The sequence below is a fragment of the Schistocerca americana genome, chromosome 9, assembly GCF_021461395.2.
Source record: "Schistocerca americana isolate TAMUIC-IGC-003095 chromosome 9, iqSchAmer2.1, whole genome shotgun sequence".
Lineage (NCBI taxonomy): Eukaryota > Metazoa > Arthropoda > Insecta > Orthoptera > Acrididae > Schistocerca > Schistocerca americana.
In genome coordinates this window covers 199909265-199928459 of record NC_060127.1, presented here as the reverse complement: position 1 = coordinate 199928459, position 19195 = coordinate 199909265, and the positions used below count along the sequence as shown (strand labels likewise).

General features: G+C 41.2%; 1 protein-coding gene across 1 annotated transcript in view; it reads right to left on the bottom strand.

Annotated features, from left to right (window-relative positions):
* LOC124550818 (zinc finger protein 2-like) overlaps positions 1 to 16011 on the bottom strand; it is a 70596-nt gene extending 54585 nt beyond the window's left edge. Inside the window, exons 1-2 of the mRNA XM_047125544.1 lie at positions 15898 to 16011; positions 11078 to 11149 (exon numbers count right to left, since the gene is read on the bottom strand). Of these exons, the coding sequence (XP_046981500.1) occupies positions 11078 to 11149; positions 15898 to 15951 (126 nt within the window). The 5' untranslated portion in view covers positions 15952 to 16011. The remainder of the gene's footprint in view (positions 1 to 11077; positions 11150 to 15897) is intronic.
* Between the last annotated feature and the right edge of the window lie 3184 nt (positions 16012 to 19195).

Here is a 19195-nt window from a genome sequence, read left to right as displayed (position 1 = left end):
AGATTACACCATGTCACACACAATCTGTGACATAACCATTCTCAGTCCAAAGCCATCGTAGGATTCTGTCAAACGAAATGAAAAAATGCTAATGAGACGAGACTGTAAGAGCACACCATTATGGAGTGGCTTTGTTTTGTTTTAGGGCGCGAAAACAACAAGGGTCGTATGTGCCCGTGTCAAAACTGTAGAACACGAAGGCAAAGAGAGGAGTAAAAACAACTGCACATCAATCCCAATCAATGGAGGTCCTGACTAAAAATTAAATGACCTTCACCAAATGGCTACGACGGTTAAAGAGTAAAACGCATTCGACACCCAGAGCATCCTTTAATAAAATGGCCTGTAACTCAGATGGCAAAAACAAATGGGGAAGTAAGCAGTTAAAAAAAGGGCATTCCGCCAGGAAATGGCGGACAGACAAAAGTTGGGCGCAATGTGTACAAAGTGGTGGGGGAGCACCACTTAACAAATAGCAACGGCTAAAGACACAGTGCCGAACATGCAACCCAGTTAAAATGATCTCCTCGCACTGAGAAGGCCGAGAGGAGGTCGTCCGAGCCACTGGGAGAGGCTTAATAACCCAGTTCTGGTTCTCATGAAGGGAGGACCAGTGGTAATGACACTACCTGCTGATACACGGTGACACAGAGATCATTGGAGGGAACAGAAGAACTAGCGGGCTGAGGTACGAGGACAGCAGCCTCGGCAGCAGCAACAGCGGCTCAGTTTCCTGTCAGACCGATGTGACCAGAACCCACATAAATACTACAGAAGCTCCATCAAGAGTGAGGAAGTGACAGCTTTCCTGGACCAGTCGCACTAAGTGACAGACGGTGTGCAGCACACGGAGGCTTCGACACCTGAGCAGGTGACACAATTGAAAAGCCCGTGTTGCCGGACGTGCTGCGTAGCCTTATACAGGGCGAAGGGCTCTGCTGTAAATACTGAGCAGTGTTCCGGAAGCAGATATCGAAAAATGTCAAGAGCCAATGACGAAGGCACATCCGACACCGCGGTCACTCCGAGAGCCGTCAGTGTACACAAAGGTACTATCACAAAATTCCACGCTAATGTCGTGAAGCTCAATGCGATAGAGTGAGGCTGGAATAGTGTCGTCGGGAAGTGAATTAAGGTCGAAGTGAACACAGGACGCTGCGTGAAGTCGAGGTAGTGAAGGGTTCACACCCACCAGGGAAGTGGCAGGTAGGGGGAAGTTGAGTCGTCAGAGCAAGACCCAAAAGCAAACTCCACAAGGTAACACCGAAGAGGGACACGCCCCATACTGGCCGTCAAAGGAGTCACTGAAGGAGGAGGCACAGGATAGGTGGCCAAGCACGGCAGACATACGACACGCATACCTGCCGAGGAGAAAGTCACGGCAGGAGGATAGCGGTAGTTCGGCAGCTTCTTCGTAAGGACTCACAACCGGGCTAGTGTAAAAGGCGCCAGTGGCCAAACGGATACCATAATGGTGGATAGTATTGAGACAGAGTAAAAAGGATGCACGAACGAATGGACAATGGACCAGTACAAATGGAGAAGGTGATACGATCTGCTCCCCAGGAAGTACCACAGAGGGCTGCCAGGTAAGGCATTTGGGAGGACCGAGAGTTTCGCATTGAGCACGAGCCCCAGGAATTTCGTAGTTTCAACAAATGGAAGAGTAACAGGTCCAAGATATAAAGACGTGGAAGAAACCAATTGCACTGCCAGAATTTCATACAAACAGTTTTGTCAGTGTCAAAATGAAAGCCGTTGTTGATGCTCTATGAGTAAAGATGATCAAGACATTGGTGAAGACACCGCTCAATCAGACAAGTCTCTGGAGAACTGCAATAAATAACAAAATCGTTGACGAAAATGGAACCGGAGGTGCCGGCGGAGAGACAGGGCATTATAGGGTTAATAGCAAAGAGGATAATGCTCAAAATGGAACCCTGAGGCACATAATTTTCCTGGATAAAGGTGTCCGGCATGGCAGAACCCATACGCACCTTGAAAACTCGGTCCTTTAAAAATTTCTGAAGGAAACAGGGCAGACAGCCACGGAAGCCCCAGGTTGACAGAGGATACCAGTCCTCCAGCAGGTGTCATAGGCTTTCTCCAAATTAAAAAAAAAAACATGGCCACAGTCTGGAATTTCTGCAGAAAACCATTCACGACACGAGTGAACGAAGTGATGAGATGGTCAATTGCAGAATGCACTGTGCAGTAATTAGTAAATTGCAAGTCTCTAGCCACTGTACCAGCCGCGCATGAAATATACATTCCATCATCTTGTAAACACAGCTGGTGAGAGAAATGGGGCAGTAGCTAGACAGAAGGTGTTTGTCTATACCAGGTGTAGGTATGGGTATGACAGCGACTTCACACCAGCATCTGGAAAATATGTCTTCTGCCCAGATACAGTGCTACGTGTCAAGCAGAAAATGCTTTCCCACAAGTGAAAGGTGCTGTGACACCCGAATGTGAACAGCTTCTAGACCCGGGGAGGAGGATTGGAATGAAGTGAGCATGATCTAGCTCCCTCATAGTGAGGGGGACATTGTATCACTCACAATTTGGAGAAGAGAAGGGTATCACTCGAGCCTCTTCTGCTCATTTCCAATGGAGGAAGGCACAGTGACAGTGAGAGGAGCTTGAAATCTCTACCACATGGCAGCCTAAGGCATTGGAGATAGCAATAGAGTCCACGATAACACCGTCTGCTAGTGTCAGGCCAGAAACTGGAGAACGGGTCTCAGTCCCAGAGAGCCATCGGAGATTGGCCCACACGGCAGAAGAGAGATTGGAACTGTTAAAAGATCTACTGAATGAAATCCAGATAGCTTTCTCGCTATCCCGAAGAATGTGATGACACTGTGCCCACATCTGTTTATAACGAATGCAGTTTGCCACCATAGGACGACAGTTAAACACGCAGAAGACAGGTCTTCACACACAAATTGCGTCACAGCACACCTCAGGCCACCAAAGGACTGGGACCGAACATGGTAAAGAGGAAGTGTGAGGATCAGCACATTCTGCAGTGGTAAGGATAATGTTTGCAAGATATTCCACCTGAACAACAGGAGAAATGTTGTTCGTCGAAGGTCGCTAGGAAAGACATAAGCCTCCAGTTGGCCTTGGTAAACTGCCATTTGGGTGTGCACTTATGTGGGGTAGGAGTCGGCAAATGTACGGCACACGGGAAATGGTCGCTTGAGTATATGTTAGACAGAACGGATCACTTGAGACAATGGGTAAACTGGGCAGTACAGAAGGGTAGGTCCAAATGGGAACAGGTGTGTGAGGAGTCTGAAAGGAACGTTGGTGCTCCTGTGTTAACGAAGAAGAGATTAAGTTGATTAAGAAGGTCAGCCAAAAGGGCGCCTCTTGGGCAGGTTCTGGGAGAACCCCAAAATGGATGGTGCACATTAAAGTCACTAAGCAGCAGAAAGGGGGTGGGGTAGCTGCCTAATAAGCAATAGGAAGTCTGTCCTGGTGACATCGTACAATGGAGGTATGTAAACGGTACAAATGGAAAAGTTTATGTGAGGAAGGAAAAGGCAAACTGCAACAGCTTGAAGGCAGTCAGGGAGATGGGCTGACTATGAACAGCACCCCATGTGAGCAGCATAACACCCCCCCCCCCCCCCCCAAATGAGATATAATGCCGACCTTGGGGGGAAGGTCTTAATGGACCGGGAAAAAATGGAAGAGCTCAAAAAGGTCGTGAGGTTGCAATTTAATTTCCTGAAGGCAGGGAACAGGTGGACATTGCGTACACCCTCTTTGTTGGATCGAAGAACACAAACGTACCACTGGAGAAGAGACATGACAAGGAAAGAAAAAGGAATGTCAGGCAGCCTAGTGAAAATAACACCATGGGAAGAATTCAGCGTTCAATGGGCCTCAACGTGAACAGGACAGCCACGTAGGAGTGGAGCTGCAAGCAGTAGCTGTGATAGAGGATCAGTAGTAGTCTCATAAAAGCAAAGTGCCACTGCGTAAACAAGAGCAAGATTTCACAGGGCCAGCAAATGCATCATCAACACCTTTCTGAATAATAAACAGATTTTCCGTAGTGAAGTACGTGAAACCACAAGGAACCTTAGTGCAGCTGGGAGGGTCTTTGAATCATTTGCCTCATTCCGTTTACATTTCGTAAACATTGACTATGAAGATGATTGGCTCACTGCGAGAAAATCCCACACAATTGCCAGCGTCTCAGAAGGGGGTGCAACTGCCTTAGGCGATTGTTCCCACCTCAGGTCACACCCCTCAAACACTTGACAGAGACCAATCAGCAATTTGGGAAGGTAGCAGCTCAGGCAATCACCCCCTCCCTGGGCCTGGCCTGTACCACGGGGTACATACGAACCCTACCTGAAAACCCGGGGCTGGGAATTACGCATTACCCGTTACACGTGGGCTGGACTTCCTGAGCGCTCAGGGAGGAAGAAAAAGAGGAACCTCAAATGCCGATGCAGAGGAAGGATAGGAGCAGGTGAATGAAGAAAGAGAAAAGGAACAGTGGAGAGTATTCTGATATTGACGAACGAAAATGCAGAATACATATTCGAAAACAGACCAGACATGTTCCCAAGGGAAAGGAAAAAGAACAGCAAGAGGACAGACATGCGCCAAGGAAGAGCAAAGATACTGCAAAGGCTGGAGCCCCACGGCAGCCAAGTACGAACCCGGCACACAGTTCAAGACCCCTGGGGGGGAGATTCTGAAGTGGTGTTCTGTTACTACTACAAATATCTATGTCACTTATGTATGCAAGGTACGTGGCACCATATGTCTATGCAACAGGTAATACAATTTCTGTATACTATCTGCCACTGGTTAGCAGGCACGGAGTTGACACTCTACAGTATCTCAGACGTGTTCCGCCGCATTCATACAAGGCGCTCTAGTGGCAGAGACACCAGTTCTCTATTGTGCTCCTCAAACCACTACAGTACAATTCCGGCCTTGTGCCACAGACAGTCATCCCGATGGGAGATGCCTTGCTATGAGGGTTGACATATAGCATGCAGTGATGCATGCTGAACCAGAATAATGTTGACACAGCCCACAACTGTCACGGTGCTTTTGATTACTACCACAGTCCCACGGGTGCCGAGGTGAAAGTTCCTCATAGCATAATACTGCCTCCTATCTGCCCCCTCCCACTGGCCTGCATCCATGGCTTGCTTTATATTTTGAGCAATGGTTTATTTGGATGACATATCTGGACACAACCATCAACCTGGTGTAACAAACAATACGATTCATCTGACCAGTTGCCACATTTATATTGATCCATGGTCCAATCTCTATGGTCTGGAGCCAAATAAAATCTTAACTGGTGATATTGTCAGGACAACACGGGGACACACAAACACTGTTAGCTGTGGGATCCCAGTAAACTCGTCAATGTGGAGTGAACAGTGTGCTCCGAAACACCTGGGCCTTCACCAGCATCTATAATACTACACGGCTAGCATGGAACTCGCTAACAGTTGCAAATTGCCTATATAATGGCTCCGGGATCAACAAAAATTTTAATATTTCTCATAATTACTGACCAAAATGGAAATTTAAAATTTTGTCATAATCTATTCATTATGAGGCATAATCTTGCATTAAAAGTTTAACAGCCCATAGCCTTGTGCACTGGTAACACCGGTTCTCGTCAGATCAGCGCTGCTGAGCTGGGCTAGCACTTGGATGGGTTACCATCCAGTCTGCCGAGCACTACTGGCAAGCGTGGTGCACTCAGCCCTTGTGAGGCAAACTGAGGAGTTACTTGATTGAGAAGCAGCAGCTCTGGTCTTGTAAACTGACATACAGCCAGGAGAGCGGTGTAATGACCACATGCCTCTCCATATCCTCATCCAGTGACACCTATTGGCTGAGGATGACACGGTGGCCAGTGGGTACCATTGGGCCTTCGTAGCCTGTTCGGGAGGAGTTTAGTAGTAAAAGTTTAACACAATACAACAAGTATTACAGGTAGAAACGAGGTAGCATAGCTGCAGTGTACAGATACCTGGAATTTATTAATCCAGTATTTGAGAATGACAACACTTAGCAGATTCCAACAAACATTACACACAATTTCAAATCTTTATGTAATTCTCTCCTGACAGCCCCACAAAATTATCACGGGAAATGGTTTATTGTCTACTATATTTCTGCTGTTCAAGCAAACACTATATTATCTGATACTACTTTTCTATTAACCCTGTTCACAACACGTTTTGCAGACAGTATCCACTTATAGCACTGAATGTACCTTCAAACTTATTTCCCGTGTGCCGTACATTTGCTGACTCCTACCCCACATAAGTGCACACCCAAATGGCAGTTTACCAAGGCCAACTGGAGGCTTCTGTCTTTCCTAGCGACCTTCGACGAACAATATTTCTCCTGTTTTTCAGGTGGAATATCTTGCAAACATTATCCTTACCACTGCAGAATGTGCTGATCCTCACACTTCCTCTTTACCATGTTCGGTCCCAGTCCTTTGGTGGCCTGAGGTGTGCTGTGACGCAATTTGTGTGTGAAGACCTGTCTTCTGCGTGTTTAACTGTCGTCCTATGGTGGCAAACTGCATTCGTTATAAACAGATGTGGGCACAGTGTCATCACATTCTTCGGGATAGCGAGAAAGCTATCTGGATTTCATTCAGTAGATCTTTTAACAGTTCCAATCTCTCTTCTGCCGTGTGGGCAAATCTCCGATGGCTCTCTGGGACTGAGATCCGTTCTCCAGTTTCCGGCCTGACACACAGTTCAGGAGACATGTCATAAATGTTGAGATGCCTGGAAAACTTGCTCTTTCTTAAAATGGAACACGAATTACCTGTATTACATTCATCCAGAATTTCTTAATGTGACCACTTGGTGACTTCTGACAAACTTTAGACATAATTTTGAACATTTTCTACTATACATTTGATGTCAAATATTCAACACATTACAAATGAGTCCAAGCAATCACACTTTGAAACTGTTTCTAACACAGGAGTTCAATTCTTTATGAAACTGCAGGTTTAGTGGTTGTACTCTGCTGTCAGATCACCACCTAGCCTGCTTAACACACCAGAGCAGCCTCTGACCTCCACATTCTGTGATGAGTCATGAAAATCCAACATCTTGTTGCCTACTCACGGTTTCACCACTGTTGAAGCACTTTACATGGAAGCACATAGCAGTAGCATGTGAAAACTTGCCAGCTTCACCCACAGTCCCACCAGGCAGCATTTAAATTCACAATGGGCAGTGGTCGTAACATTTTGGCTCATCAGTAATTATTTGCAGTGTTGTGCAAGTATTATCACAATAATATAATCACAATGGTAACTGGGGTCCCTCCCCCATGAACCATGGCCCTTGCCAATGGTGGGGAGGCTTGCATACCTCAGCAATACAGGTAGCTGTACTGTAGGTGTAATGGCAACAGAGGGGTATCTGTTGACAGGCGACACAAATGAGTGTTCCTGAAGAGGGGCAGCAGCATTCTCAGTAATTGCAGGGGTAACAGTCTGGATGATTGATCTGGCCTTGTGAAATCAACCAAAACAGCCATGCTGTGCTGTCACTGCGAATGGCTAAAATCATGGGGGAAGTAGTCATAATTTTCCCCAAGGGCATGCAGCTCTACTGTACAGTTAAATGATGACTGCGTCCTCTTGGGTAAAATATTCCAGTCTACCATTCAGATCTTCGGATGGGGACTACTCAGGACTATGTTATTATCAGAAGAAGATACTTTAATTGGGCATGTAGGTTACAATATTTACAGAGTGGAAAGGACAGATTAAAGTTGGATATAGTGGGAATTAGTGAAGTGTGATGGCAGGAGGAACAGAACTTCCACTTAGGTGAATACAGGATTATAAATACAAAAATAGGAGTAATGCAGGAGTTGGTTTAATAATGAATATGAAAATAGGAACATGGACAAGCTACTACAAACAGCATAATGAATGCATTATTGCAGCCAAGATAGGCACAAAGCCAACATCCACAACAATAGTACAAGTTTATATGCCAACTAGTTCCCTAGACAAAGAAATTGAAGAAATGTATGGTCAGAAAAAGAAATCATTCACATAGTTAACGAAGGTGAAAATTTAATAGTCAAGGGGGATTGGAATTCAATAGTAGGAAAAGGAAGAGAAGGAAAAATGGTAGGAGAATAGGGACTGGAGGGAAAGGAATAAAAGAGCAAGCTGCCTGGTAGAATTTTGCACAGAGAATAATTCAATCATCATGAACACTTGGTTTAAGAATCACAAAGAAGGTTGTACACGTGGAAGAGATCTGAAGACACCAGCAGGAATCAGATTGATTATATAATGGTACGGTAGAGATTTTGGAACCAGATTTTAAATTTTACGACATTTCCAGGTGCAGATATGGACTCTGACCACAATTTATTGGGAATGAACTGTAGATTAAAACTGAAGAGAGAGGAAATAAAGTGAAAGAACAAGAGGCGGTTGAGAATTTCAGATGGAGCATCAGGGAATGACTGACAAGAACAGGGGAAAGAAATACAGTACAACGGTAATGGATAGCTTTGCCAGATGAACTACTGAAGGCAGCAGAGGATCAAGTAGGCAAAGAGATGAGGGCTAGTAGAAATCCTTGGTTGACACAAGATTTATTGAATTTAATTGATGAAAAGACAAAATAGAAAATGTGGTAAATGAAGAAGGTGAAACGGAATAGAAACGTCTAAAAAATGTAACTGACAGAAAGTGGAAAATGGCTAAGCAGGGGTGGCTAGAGGACAAATGTAAGGGCTTAAAAGCATGTATCACTAGGGAAAGGTAGATGCTGCCTACAGGAAAATTAAAGAGACCTTTTGAGAAAAAAGAACCACTTGTATGAATATCAAGAGCTCAAATGTAAACCCAGTTCTAAGCAAAGAAGGGAAAGCAGAAAGGTGGAAGGAGTATATAGAGGATCTATACAAGGGAGATGTACTTGAAGGCAATACTATAGAAATGGAAGAAAATGCAGACGAAGATGAGATGGAAGATATGATACTATGTGAAGAATTTGACAGAGCGCTGGAAGACCTGAGTCGAAACAAGGCCCCGCAAGTAGACAATATTCAGTTGGAACTACAGATAGCCTTGGGAGAGCCAGCCATGACAAAATGCTTCCGTCCGGTGTGCAAGAGGTATGAGACAGGTGAATTAACTTCAGACTTCAAGAAGAATATTACAATTCCAATTCCAAAGAAAGCAGTTGCTGACAGGTGTGAATATTACTGAACTACCAGTTTAATAAGTCATGGTTGCAAAATACTGACACAGATTCTTTACAGAAGAAGAATGGACAAACTAGTAGAAGCTGACCTCGAGGAAGATCAGTTTGGATTCCAGAGAAATATAGGAACATGTGAGGCAATACTGAACCGACGACTTCTCATAGGAAATAGGATAAGCAAAGGCAAATCTGTCTTTATGGCATTTGGACCTATGAGTTTGCCACCTATCTGAGCTTCCTGAAGCTACAGGGGCTGAAGTGAGAATACTCCATGATGTTCCACAACAAATTCCACATTTTTTCAACCAAAATTCACCACGAAAAAAAAGTGTTGCATTAGTTATAGAGTGCTCATCGTATATTTGTAGTGTCTGTGCAGCATACAGTGGCCGATGTGCAGTGACCAATTTTCATTAAAAGCGCTGGGCAAGTTCCTTTGTTTGTTTGAAAGGGGAGGCCGACAAGCTTTTGCCACCTTCCTGCCAGTTGGCAAGGCCAGAATCAAGGTGGCTACCATGCAATCCTTCTCAAAAAAATTTACAGTAACTATTCAATAATAAAAAATAAATAAATAAACACATTTTTGCTTTACTTATAGCTTTGTGTGTCAGGATGATCACGATGTGTGCATTACTTCATTAATGATCAGAGTAATTGTGATACTTACTGTGAGAAATTTGGAGGTGTCTGTCTGACACCACTTTCGAGAAAACTGATCTGATATAGCACACTCATTTACGTTCGCACCATGTCAGAGATAAAGCCAACGCGAAATATCCACAACATTTCTCGTATTTTGTAAATGGTTTCAGACATCTAAATGAGAATTTGGCAAATGATAGCATGCAAATAGAAGAGTATTTTGCCATATCATTATTATACAAAATTTAATTATCTACCATATTATTCCACCAACTATAGACTTTTTCGATGAAAAAATGCAATTTTTACGGGCCATTGATTGCTGATGAAACAAGAAATGCTATGGGTTCTGGAACAACATAAGTGAAGGCATTACACTTTTTTTTCTTTTTTTTCCCCCACAGGAGATGTGCTTTTTCATAAGCTACTGATCTTACTTTTTCTCAGTTCTTCACATAATAAATTTAATAAACCACTGTTTCAGAATTCTGTCACAATTGTGTCTGTACATCACCCCACAAAGGTGAGACTGTGTAAGCCCTGCTGTGTTTTGGAAAAAGAAGCAAATTCTAACACGGCAACCAGAGAAATGTGTAGGTTTTACTCAAAATTCACCACTAGTGATGCTTCTCTGAAAGTTAAAAATGCTTACCAAGCCAGGCAAAAATAAATTCCTGCACTTTCAGCAGAATTCTTTTTCGATACTAACCAAACCAGAAGTGACAGTTGTTTTGAGTGACCAGCATGCAAATGTGGGTGTAGACGGGCCCCACTTAATAATTACAAAAAATGTGAACGTAAGCTTCAGTTTAGAACAGCACATCCCCTACAACACCTGCCCACAACCCCCCACCACTACCACTCTCCCCACGTGTGCCCTGCCGTCTGCGTGTCTACCAGCCACGGTATTTTATGCGGACTCTAGCTATTGTATGCTAAGTGCTTTGTTATTTGAGGTTTCAGTGTAACCAAAGTGCAAATGGTTAAGCTATTCTGAAAAAAGTTACATCACTGTGTCATCCATTCTTTGATAACACAACAAATTGTTGAGGTCTCGGGCTTTGACTGCCTAACAGTAGCTACTAACATCATACACAGGTTTTTTTTTTTTTCAGCCCTGTTTGGTAAATCATTTTTGGAAAATGTGTGGTAGTACATCATGATCACAAACTTACCAGTTCTGGCTTAACAAAAATAAACTCTTCTTGTGTCTGTTCATTATCATTTTCATGTTCTTGCTGGCAAATCTGAAACAGTAATGGATAATTTTAAAGACTTTTGCTCAAATAGGTGTGATTATATTATTCCACTTACAAAAAGTTAGATAGACCCTATGTTCTTTAAATATATATCAATATAACAGACTCTATAACAAGGTTTCACAATATGGAATAGATGATTCAGTTAATGCTGCTAAGTGACGTTTCAGAAAATTTAAAAATGCAGTGGAACAGGTGAATATAAAAAATAACGTTCTTATTAATTTCCTAAACACAATACAATTAAAAAATATGCACAGTGCAAAGTTTCATTTTTAAGCATTTGCTGTAAAGCATACTTCAATACACAAACGAAGTGTAATATCTGCTTGTCTCAGGGATGTCTGCTGACATACTAACTACTGTGTTCATCAGTCAAGAACAACTACTTTATTTCTTTACTACTACTACTACTACCACTACTACAACACATACCATTTTTAACTGAAGTTAAATATGTGGTGAAAGGGCAGCCACAAACTCAATTTGCCAATGAAAAATAGTCATAGTTAGGATAAATGTATCACTGACATGGGAATGCTGTTGTCCTTGTGCATAGCTGCAGTCCTACACAACAAGTCTATTATACAACATAATGTGTCTTGTGAAAACTGTAAATCATGCTTTCACTCTTGTGACCGCAGAGATGAAGGCAATGCAATGTTCTGTGAAATTCCATAAAAACATAGACTATGGAAAAGATACAAGAATTACGGAAGAGAACAATCAAACTAAGCACGGTGAAGATGTGGGTGAAAGGTAACAAAAAAGTGAAAATGGAGCAGTTTTATCAATGTATCCATTTCACTTAATTCCTCTTATGTGAAAAGACCAATTCAACTGATACATGCTAAAGGAATATGCCTTATCATTGTAATTAAAAACATGGGGCTGGTTGATTCAAAACCATTAAGGAATCATCAATTTAATGTTGGAGGGAAGTGGGCAAAAGATGTAAAGGGAGACCAAGAGACAAATACGGTTAGCAGGTTTAAATGAATGTGTGTTGCATTAGTTAGCTAGAGGTGATGAGGCCTTCACAAGTATGATTAGCATGAAGAGCTTCACGAAACTAGTCTTTGGACTGAAGACGACGATAACATGCTGCTGCTGCTGTTGTTCCCCTCCATCTGAAGACTTTCCCAGGAAAGCCTCTTCGTCTCCGAATAACTACTGCAACCTACATCCATTTGAGCCTGCATACTGTATCCTTACTTAGGTCTCCCTCTACAATTTTAATCCCAGCCCTTCCTAATACTTCCCTCCATTGCCACACTTGTAATTCTTCTATAGCACCAAATTTCAAAAGCTATTCTCTTCTTGTCTGAACTGCTTATCACCGAAGTTTCTCTACCATACAAAGCTGCACTCTACATAAATACCTTCAAAATGGCTTCCTGGCAGATTTATATTCAAAGTTAACAAGTTTCTCTTTTCCACAAATGCTTTTCTTGCTATCAATAGTCTGCAGTTCATATCCTCTCTACTTCATCCTTCATCAGTGTTTTGTTGGCTGGATAGAAAAACTCATCTACTAGTTTTCATGTACCATATGCTAATCTGGTGACAGAATTACAAAGTTGCTGGCAAACCTCAAAGTTTTTGTTTCTTCTACCTGAACTTTAATTCCAAATAAAATATTTCTCCTTGGTTTCCTTCACAGCTTGTTCAGTGTACAGATTGAATAACATTGGGGATAGGCTACAACCCTGTCTTACTCTCTTCTCAAGTATGGCTTCCTTTCATGCCCTTTGACTCATATCTGCACCAGGCTTCTATACAAATTGCAAATAACCTTTTGCTATCTGTTTTTATCCTTGTTACCTTCAATATTTCAGAGGCTGTAACCCAGTCAAAATTGTCAAAAGCTTTCTCTAAATCTACAAATGTAGGTTTACCTTTCTTCAAATACCTTCAATGATATGTCATAGGGTCAGTATTGCTTCCCATGTTCTGACATTTCTCCAGAACTGATCTTATCCAAACCAAGCATCTAACAGTTTTTCCATTCTTCTGCAAATGTTTTGAATCAGTATTTTTCAAACATGTTTATAAAACTGATAATACAATAATATTCACACCTGTCAGCATCTACTTTATTGAAATTGGAACTATTACACTATTCTTGAGGTATGAGGGTATTTGCTCTATCACACATATATTGCACACCAGATGAAATAGTTTTGCCCTGGTTAGCTATCCCAAGGATCTCAAAAATTCTGAGGAATTGTTATCAACTACAGGGGCTCATGTTCCTATTGAAGACTGTGTTCTGTCAATCTTCTTCTTCTTTTTGAAATCACGTATTGGTTAAAACATAGGTGGTTTTGTTGGTCAGTCACAATTTACGACCTGACAAGCTCAGCTAGGGTATGAAACTAGACATCTCCCCCCCCCTTTTTTTCCTCCAAATTTTGATTGAAGTGACAGCCTTTTTTTTTTTTTTTTTTTTTTTTTTTTTGTGGTTTTAGGGCGCAAAACTTCTATGGTCATTAGCGCCCAGAAGTGACAGCCTGATCTGTAGTGTAACCACAGAGCAAGTTTGGTTGAAAGGTGATAACTCTGTTGGGAGTCGGCAAAGTCAACAAATTTGAATGTCAGATAAAAGTTGTGGTAATAACTGACCTGTAGTGTAGCTATATGTTTACATTCACACCGCATTGAAACATGCTTTGCCTTATTTAATGTACTTTTCTGTCATCAATATTAAAACTACAACAGAAATACAGAAAACATATTAGATCTGGACAAGTTTTCAATGACAATTTCAAAGAATGTTCTTGAAACTAAGAGTTCTGATGATGTGTGCACCAGCACTTTCAGCAGAATCTAGGTTCAGTGTGCCAAATCACAAATTTGATTGAGTCAACTAATAACTTTACCTAGGCAACAAGACACAAGCTAGCAACAGATCTAGTAGACACTGATGTTGGATGTCAGATTGGGGCAAGAAATGTTATACATGACCTGAGTAAAAAGTCTTCAGTTTAGTGGCCACATGAGAAATAATTAGATAATTATTTATTTATAGGCATGCTTTGGAACAAGTGTGAAATACATGAAAGAAGCTATATTATGGGAGGTAAAATACACACTCAAGCATGCAAACATAATAATCACCTGCACACAATAAGATTAGAACGATGGATTTGAGGGGGGGCGGGGGGGGGGGGGGGGAATGAGTGCAAGGGTCAAATTAAAATCCCTCTTCCCACACAATTTGCTGAAGATCTTTGACACCATACCATATTTTTGTCTTACTGCTGCAAAGATAACACTCAGGGATGGTCAATAGGATTTAATCACAATATAAAGTGATTTACCGATTTTTTAATACTAAAATCAGCATGAAAAACCCTCTGAATTGTTGGGACCCATGTTGGAGGTTAATATAAGTCAATGGCAATTCCCCATATGTGATAAAGAAACAACTAAATACAGACAGGAGCTCTGGGATTGTAGTTAAGGGCATCACATTTACTTTAACATTTCTACAGATATGTCAAAGCTGACATGTATTCCACCACTTGCAAGAAACTTTCAATTTCATGATGCTCCATTTGTTATTGGATGATGAGGAAAACCATTTATTGGTATCTATCATCAATAAATCAACACTTTGTGGTGAAAATGAGCAACAATCTACACAGTCTGGGTTGAACACTGACATTTACAAACATTATAATACAAAGTAAAATACACAGCCATGTACTTGGGTGATTCTTGGAAGTGTGACACCACACAACTTTATAAACCATCAAGGAAAAAAAAGGGAAAAAAACAGAAAGAGAGGACTATTTCTTCTATATCTTAACTCTTTCCCCATTCCTGATGGTTCTTATTCATGATGTGAACTATTTATAATGCCATAAACGGAAGAAATCATAAAATTATGATACAAGATGATTTCTTAAACAGAATATTGTAGCTAACTAGCTACATAATCATCATCATGATGTAAGCACATATGAATTATAAGCCTAACTATGGTACAAATGACAGGACTCCATCAAAATATTTAGGTACAAAATGAGCTAGGGAACATGCAAATAAGTTTAAAACCTTCAGCAAGTTTGCACATTGTTGACTCCTTCAGTCAATACATCTACTTTACTGCTTCTGTATAGCCACTGGGGCATTGAGTTGTCCACTGAGTCAATGGGATAGGCTTATCAAGGTTTCAATATGACCATATCTAATCTAGTTGCTGCAATATTACTCGTGTTGCACGTCCAAAATGTTAACACAACATTTTAAATAAGCAAAAACCAATTTCAAGGAAAATATGGGACGTAAGGTAGACACTGACTAGCCTACCTGCATACAGCACTAAATTTACTGTTCGATACTGGTGATCTCGCTGAATACCGAAGATGGATGAAATCTTTCAATAATTTCTTCAAAAATGGCATCTCACAACCGAAGAATAAAGTCATGGCTTGTCCCAACTACGACTAAATTTACTATTATCCCTGAATTCTGTTATGAACCCTGATTGTACGACTGGTTGATGGACACAAAAGAACTGGCAGCACTTTTATGGTATAAGTTGTCAAACAATCTGTTAAAATCATTTCCGTAAATAGCTATCCAACACAACAGCTAACCGAGCCACGTGAAATAACTTTGTTTCAGTATAATTGTGAAAATGTATTTACTTCTCCTGGGGGACATCTGAAATTTTCTATAAGTATTTTCGTAAAAATGTGATATTACAAGAGCAGTTAATTATTTACCTTTGCTGCACTGCAATCCAGCGTACTTTCCTTCTTGATATGAGTCACATCCATCTGCAACCGAACACTGAAAAATATTCTCACATCCAAAAATCAGGCGTGCAGCCACTCAAGCTTTTCAGCAGATAACATAAACAAACATTCGCACAGTGCACCAAATACCCGCTCGGCGCTCCAGACGCACAAGGATTTTATCGCTTTGCTTGGGCCACAAAAATGACGAAAGACGATCTACGTGGTTGTTACCAATGTGTACGATAATCTTCATTCATACTATTTCCACGACAGATTAATAAAAATGTGCAAGACTTCTAGACGATCAAATTGTTGAAGAAATGATTCAAACTAGTTCTGGTAATTTGTCTTCGAGCTCATAACATTGCCAGCGCCTCTATTGCGGACTGCAACTGTATGTTGGTGACACTGTTCCTGTTTTACTTTTGCCAGCAACTTGCGGAAAGCTGAGAACATGCGTGGTCAGGTGGCAGGTTTCGCCGGATCTAGAACAGGGTTCTGTAATTCTTTCTGGGATATAATCGGTAATGAACTAACTTAGGATTGTGTGACTAGGGCCTCCCGTCGGGTAGACCTTTCACCAGGTGCAAGTCTTTCGATTTGACGCCACTTAGGTGACTTGCGCGTCGATGGGGATGAAATGATGATGATTAGGGCAACACATCACCCAGTCCCTGAAAGCAGAAAATCTCCGATCCAGCCGGGAATCGAACCCGGGCCCTGAGGATTGACATTCTGTCGCGCTGAGCACTCAGCTACCGTGAGCGGACATGAACTAACTAAAATGCGTAATAACTGACGTCAAGCAAATCACTGTCTCCGCAGTTCATGGAAGGAATGACCGTATTGATACGGTATCGTACAAATCTCAGCGGAAGACGATTAAAGATTTCAGGCCGATTACTCTCACGGACTCTGTAAAATTCTGACATGGATTGTCAACAACAGGACGAAATCATTGCTAAAGAACATAGTAGGTCCGTATCAGGCAAGCGCGGCACAGGGATGGTCGCCCATGAACGAGTGAGAATTATCTATTTATTTACTTCTGGCTCCGAGCTCTGCAAGTGCAAAACCGCGCTAGTATTCTCAGATTTCGAAAAAGGCTTCAATAGTTCCTTTTCAATACAGTGATGAAGATGGGATTCGAGATCCAATTCACAATCTAAAGCCTAGTTTACACGACGACACTAGGTTGCAGGCACCTATGCTATAGGCCACAGCGCATGCGCGCCGCTCTTTTGCGCATCTCGTCGGTGAAACTAAACAGTTTCGGCTTGTTCCAACTTTGGTGACACTAGTTGTACGAGTTTTGAGGTTATGTGTGTTTGTAGAGTGTAGACAAATTGAAATATGAAGTGGGGAACGGAGAATCTTGTTCTCTTTTTGGATTTCTATGCTTTGTGGGCCTATAGTTGATGCTGGTTACAAAAATAAGAAACATATTGCTGCTCCTGAGACCTTTATGTGTGATCAGAAAATAGATTAGGGTGACCATCTCTCCCGTATTTCCCGGGATCTCCCGTATTTAGAGACATTTTTTCATAATCTCCCGGCTCCCGTATTTTCAGGCACAGTGGCCGTTTATCTCCCGTTTTCAACTTTATTTTTCTTATCACGTACCGATATGTAAAAATAATTTTCAATCATTTAAATTTTGCACGCACTGTCGGTATTCGTTCGTAGACAGCAGACAACTGATTCTATATCGACCTTCGACCATAGATGTCGACATTATGTCTATCGAATATCTTTGGAATGATCGACCGACGCTTGGCGGTTAGATGTGACTGTTTCTGTGCCAGTGCTTGCTGTGAATCGTCGTTAACTTGTTCAAGATTTTATCATGGGCAGCGAAGACGAAGCTAAAACGCCAACAAAAAAGAAAACAAAATATATGTATACATATCTTACGAAATGGGAAGCTTTATATTCCTGGATTTGATCAGCACAGTCAAATGCTTATAAAGCAAACTGCTGAAATTGCAAACGGGAGTTTAGGATGGCGCATGGCAGCAAGATCGATTGTTTACTATGTATATATGCGTAGTAATTAGTAATCAGCAATTTTCTGAGTTAACATCCTGTATTTGCTTGTAGGTCACAAAAGCAAGGCAAATGATGTAACTACTTCGTCCAAAATAACTACGTTCCTCATCCCTCCTCACCTGAGCGAAGATGTGAAAACCATTGCTGGTGGACTTTCATTAGAGTACCACACAGTGCTACACAATCTAACCTATAGGAGCTTGGAATGTGCTATCAAACTTTCGAAAAACCTGTTCAGTGAATCTAATATGTCAAAGAAAATATCTTGCAAGCGAACTAAAGCTGAAATGATGATAATAAACGTATTGGCCCCAGGAAGTGTTAACGATTTTCTGGATGTTTTAAATTACCCTAAGAAGTGTTTCCTGTTCTTTTCTTTAGCAACAGATGCCTCCAATTGTCATACGATATTTTGACCCCCTTAGCTGGATTTTGTGGAACAGGCAGATGAAAGTGCAAATGATGTCCATAGGTTGTTAAAAAAACTCATTGAAATCAAATAATTTGAATATCAGTAATACATCGTCATACTGTGCTGACGGTGCCAATATAAATTATGGCAAGCGTAATTCAGTCATGAAACTATTAACAAACGCAAATGAAAAAATCCTTAAAGCAAATTATTTTGACCATGTACTTCATAATGCAATGAAATGTGCTTGCAACTGTTTACAGTATGTAGATGTTGAAGTGTTGGTGTTAAAAATATATAGTCACTTTTCCTGTTCTGCCAAACGAAGGGACATGTTAAAATCATTTTTTTAATTTGTTGATGTGGAATCGGCTGAAATCTTGCGACATGTGAATACTAGATGGTTATCTCTCACTCCTGCTGTAGAAAAGCTTTTAAAAATTGGGAGCCTATAAAAAGCTATTTTAAAAGCATAGATGAATCAGACTGTCCTAAAGTTCTGAAAAAGTATTTTTGCAATGAAAATACTGAAGTAGAAACAATTTTTCAAGCTTATATTAGTTTTTTGGGATACTAGAAATATTTACATTCAATAATCAAAGTATTTGGAGAATTCTGACCTTAGTATTATGGAATCTCATGAAACTGTAAACTTACTAATTAGTAAAATTAGACAGAGAATGAAAGATAGGTTTTTTGGTAGTGGTAGTCATAAATTATTAGCCTCTGTTCTTGATTTAAATTTGAAATCTAGTAGTGAGGACAACTTCATTGAATTCTATGATTGTTTATATTCTTACTCAAGTAGTAAATTTGATAATA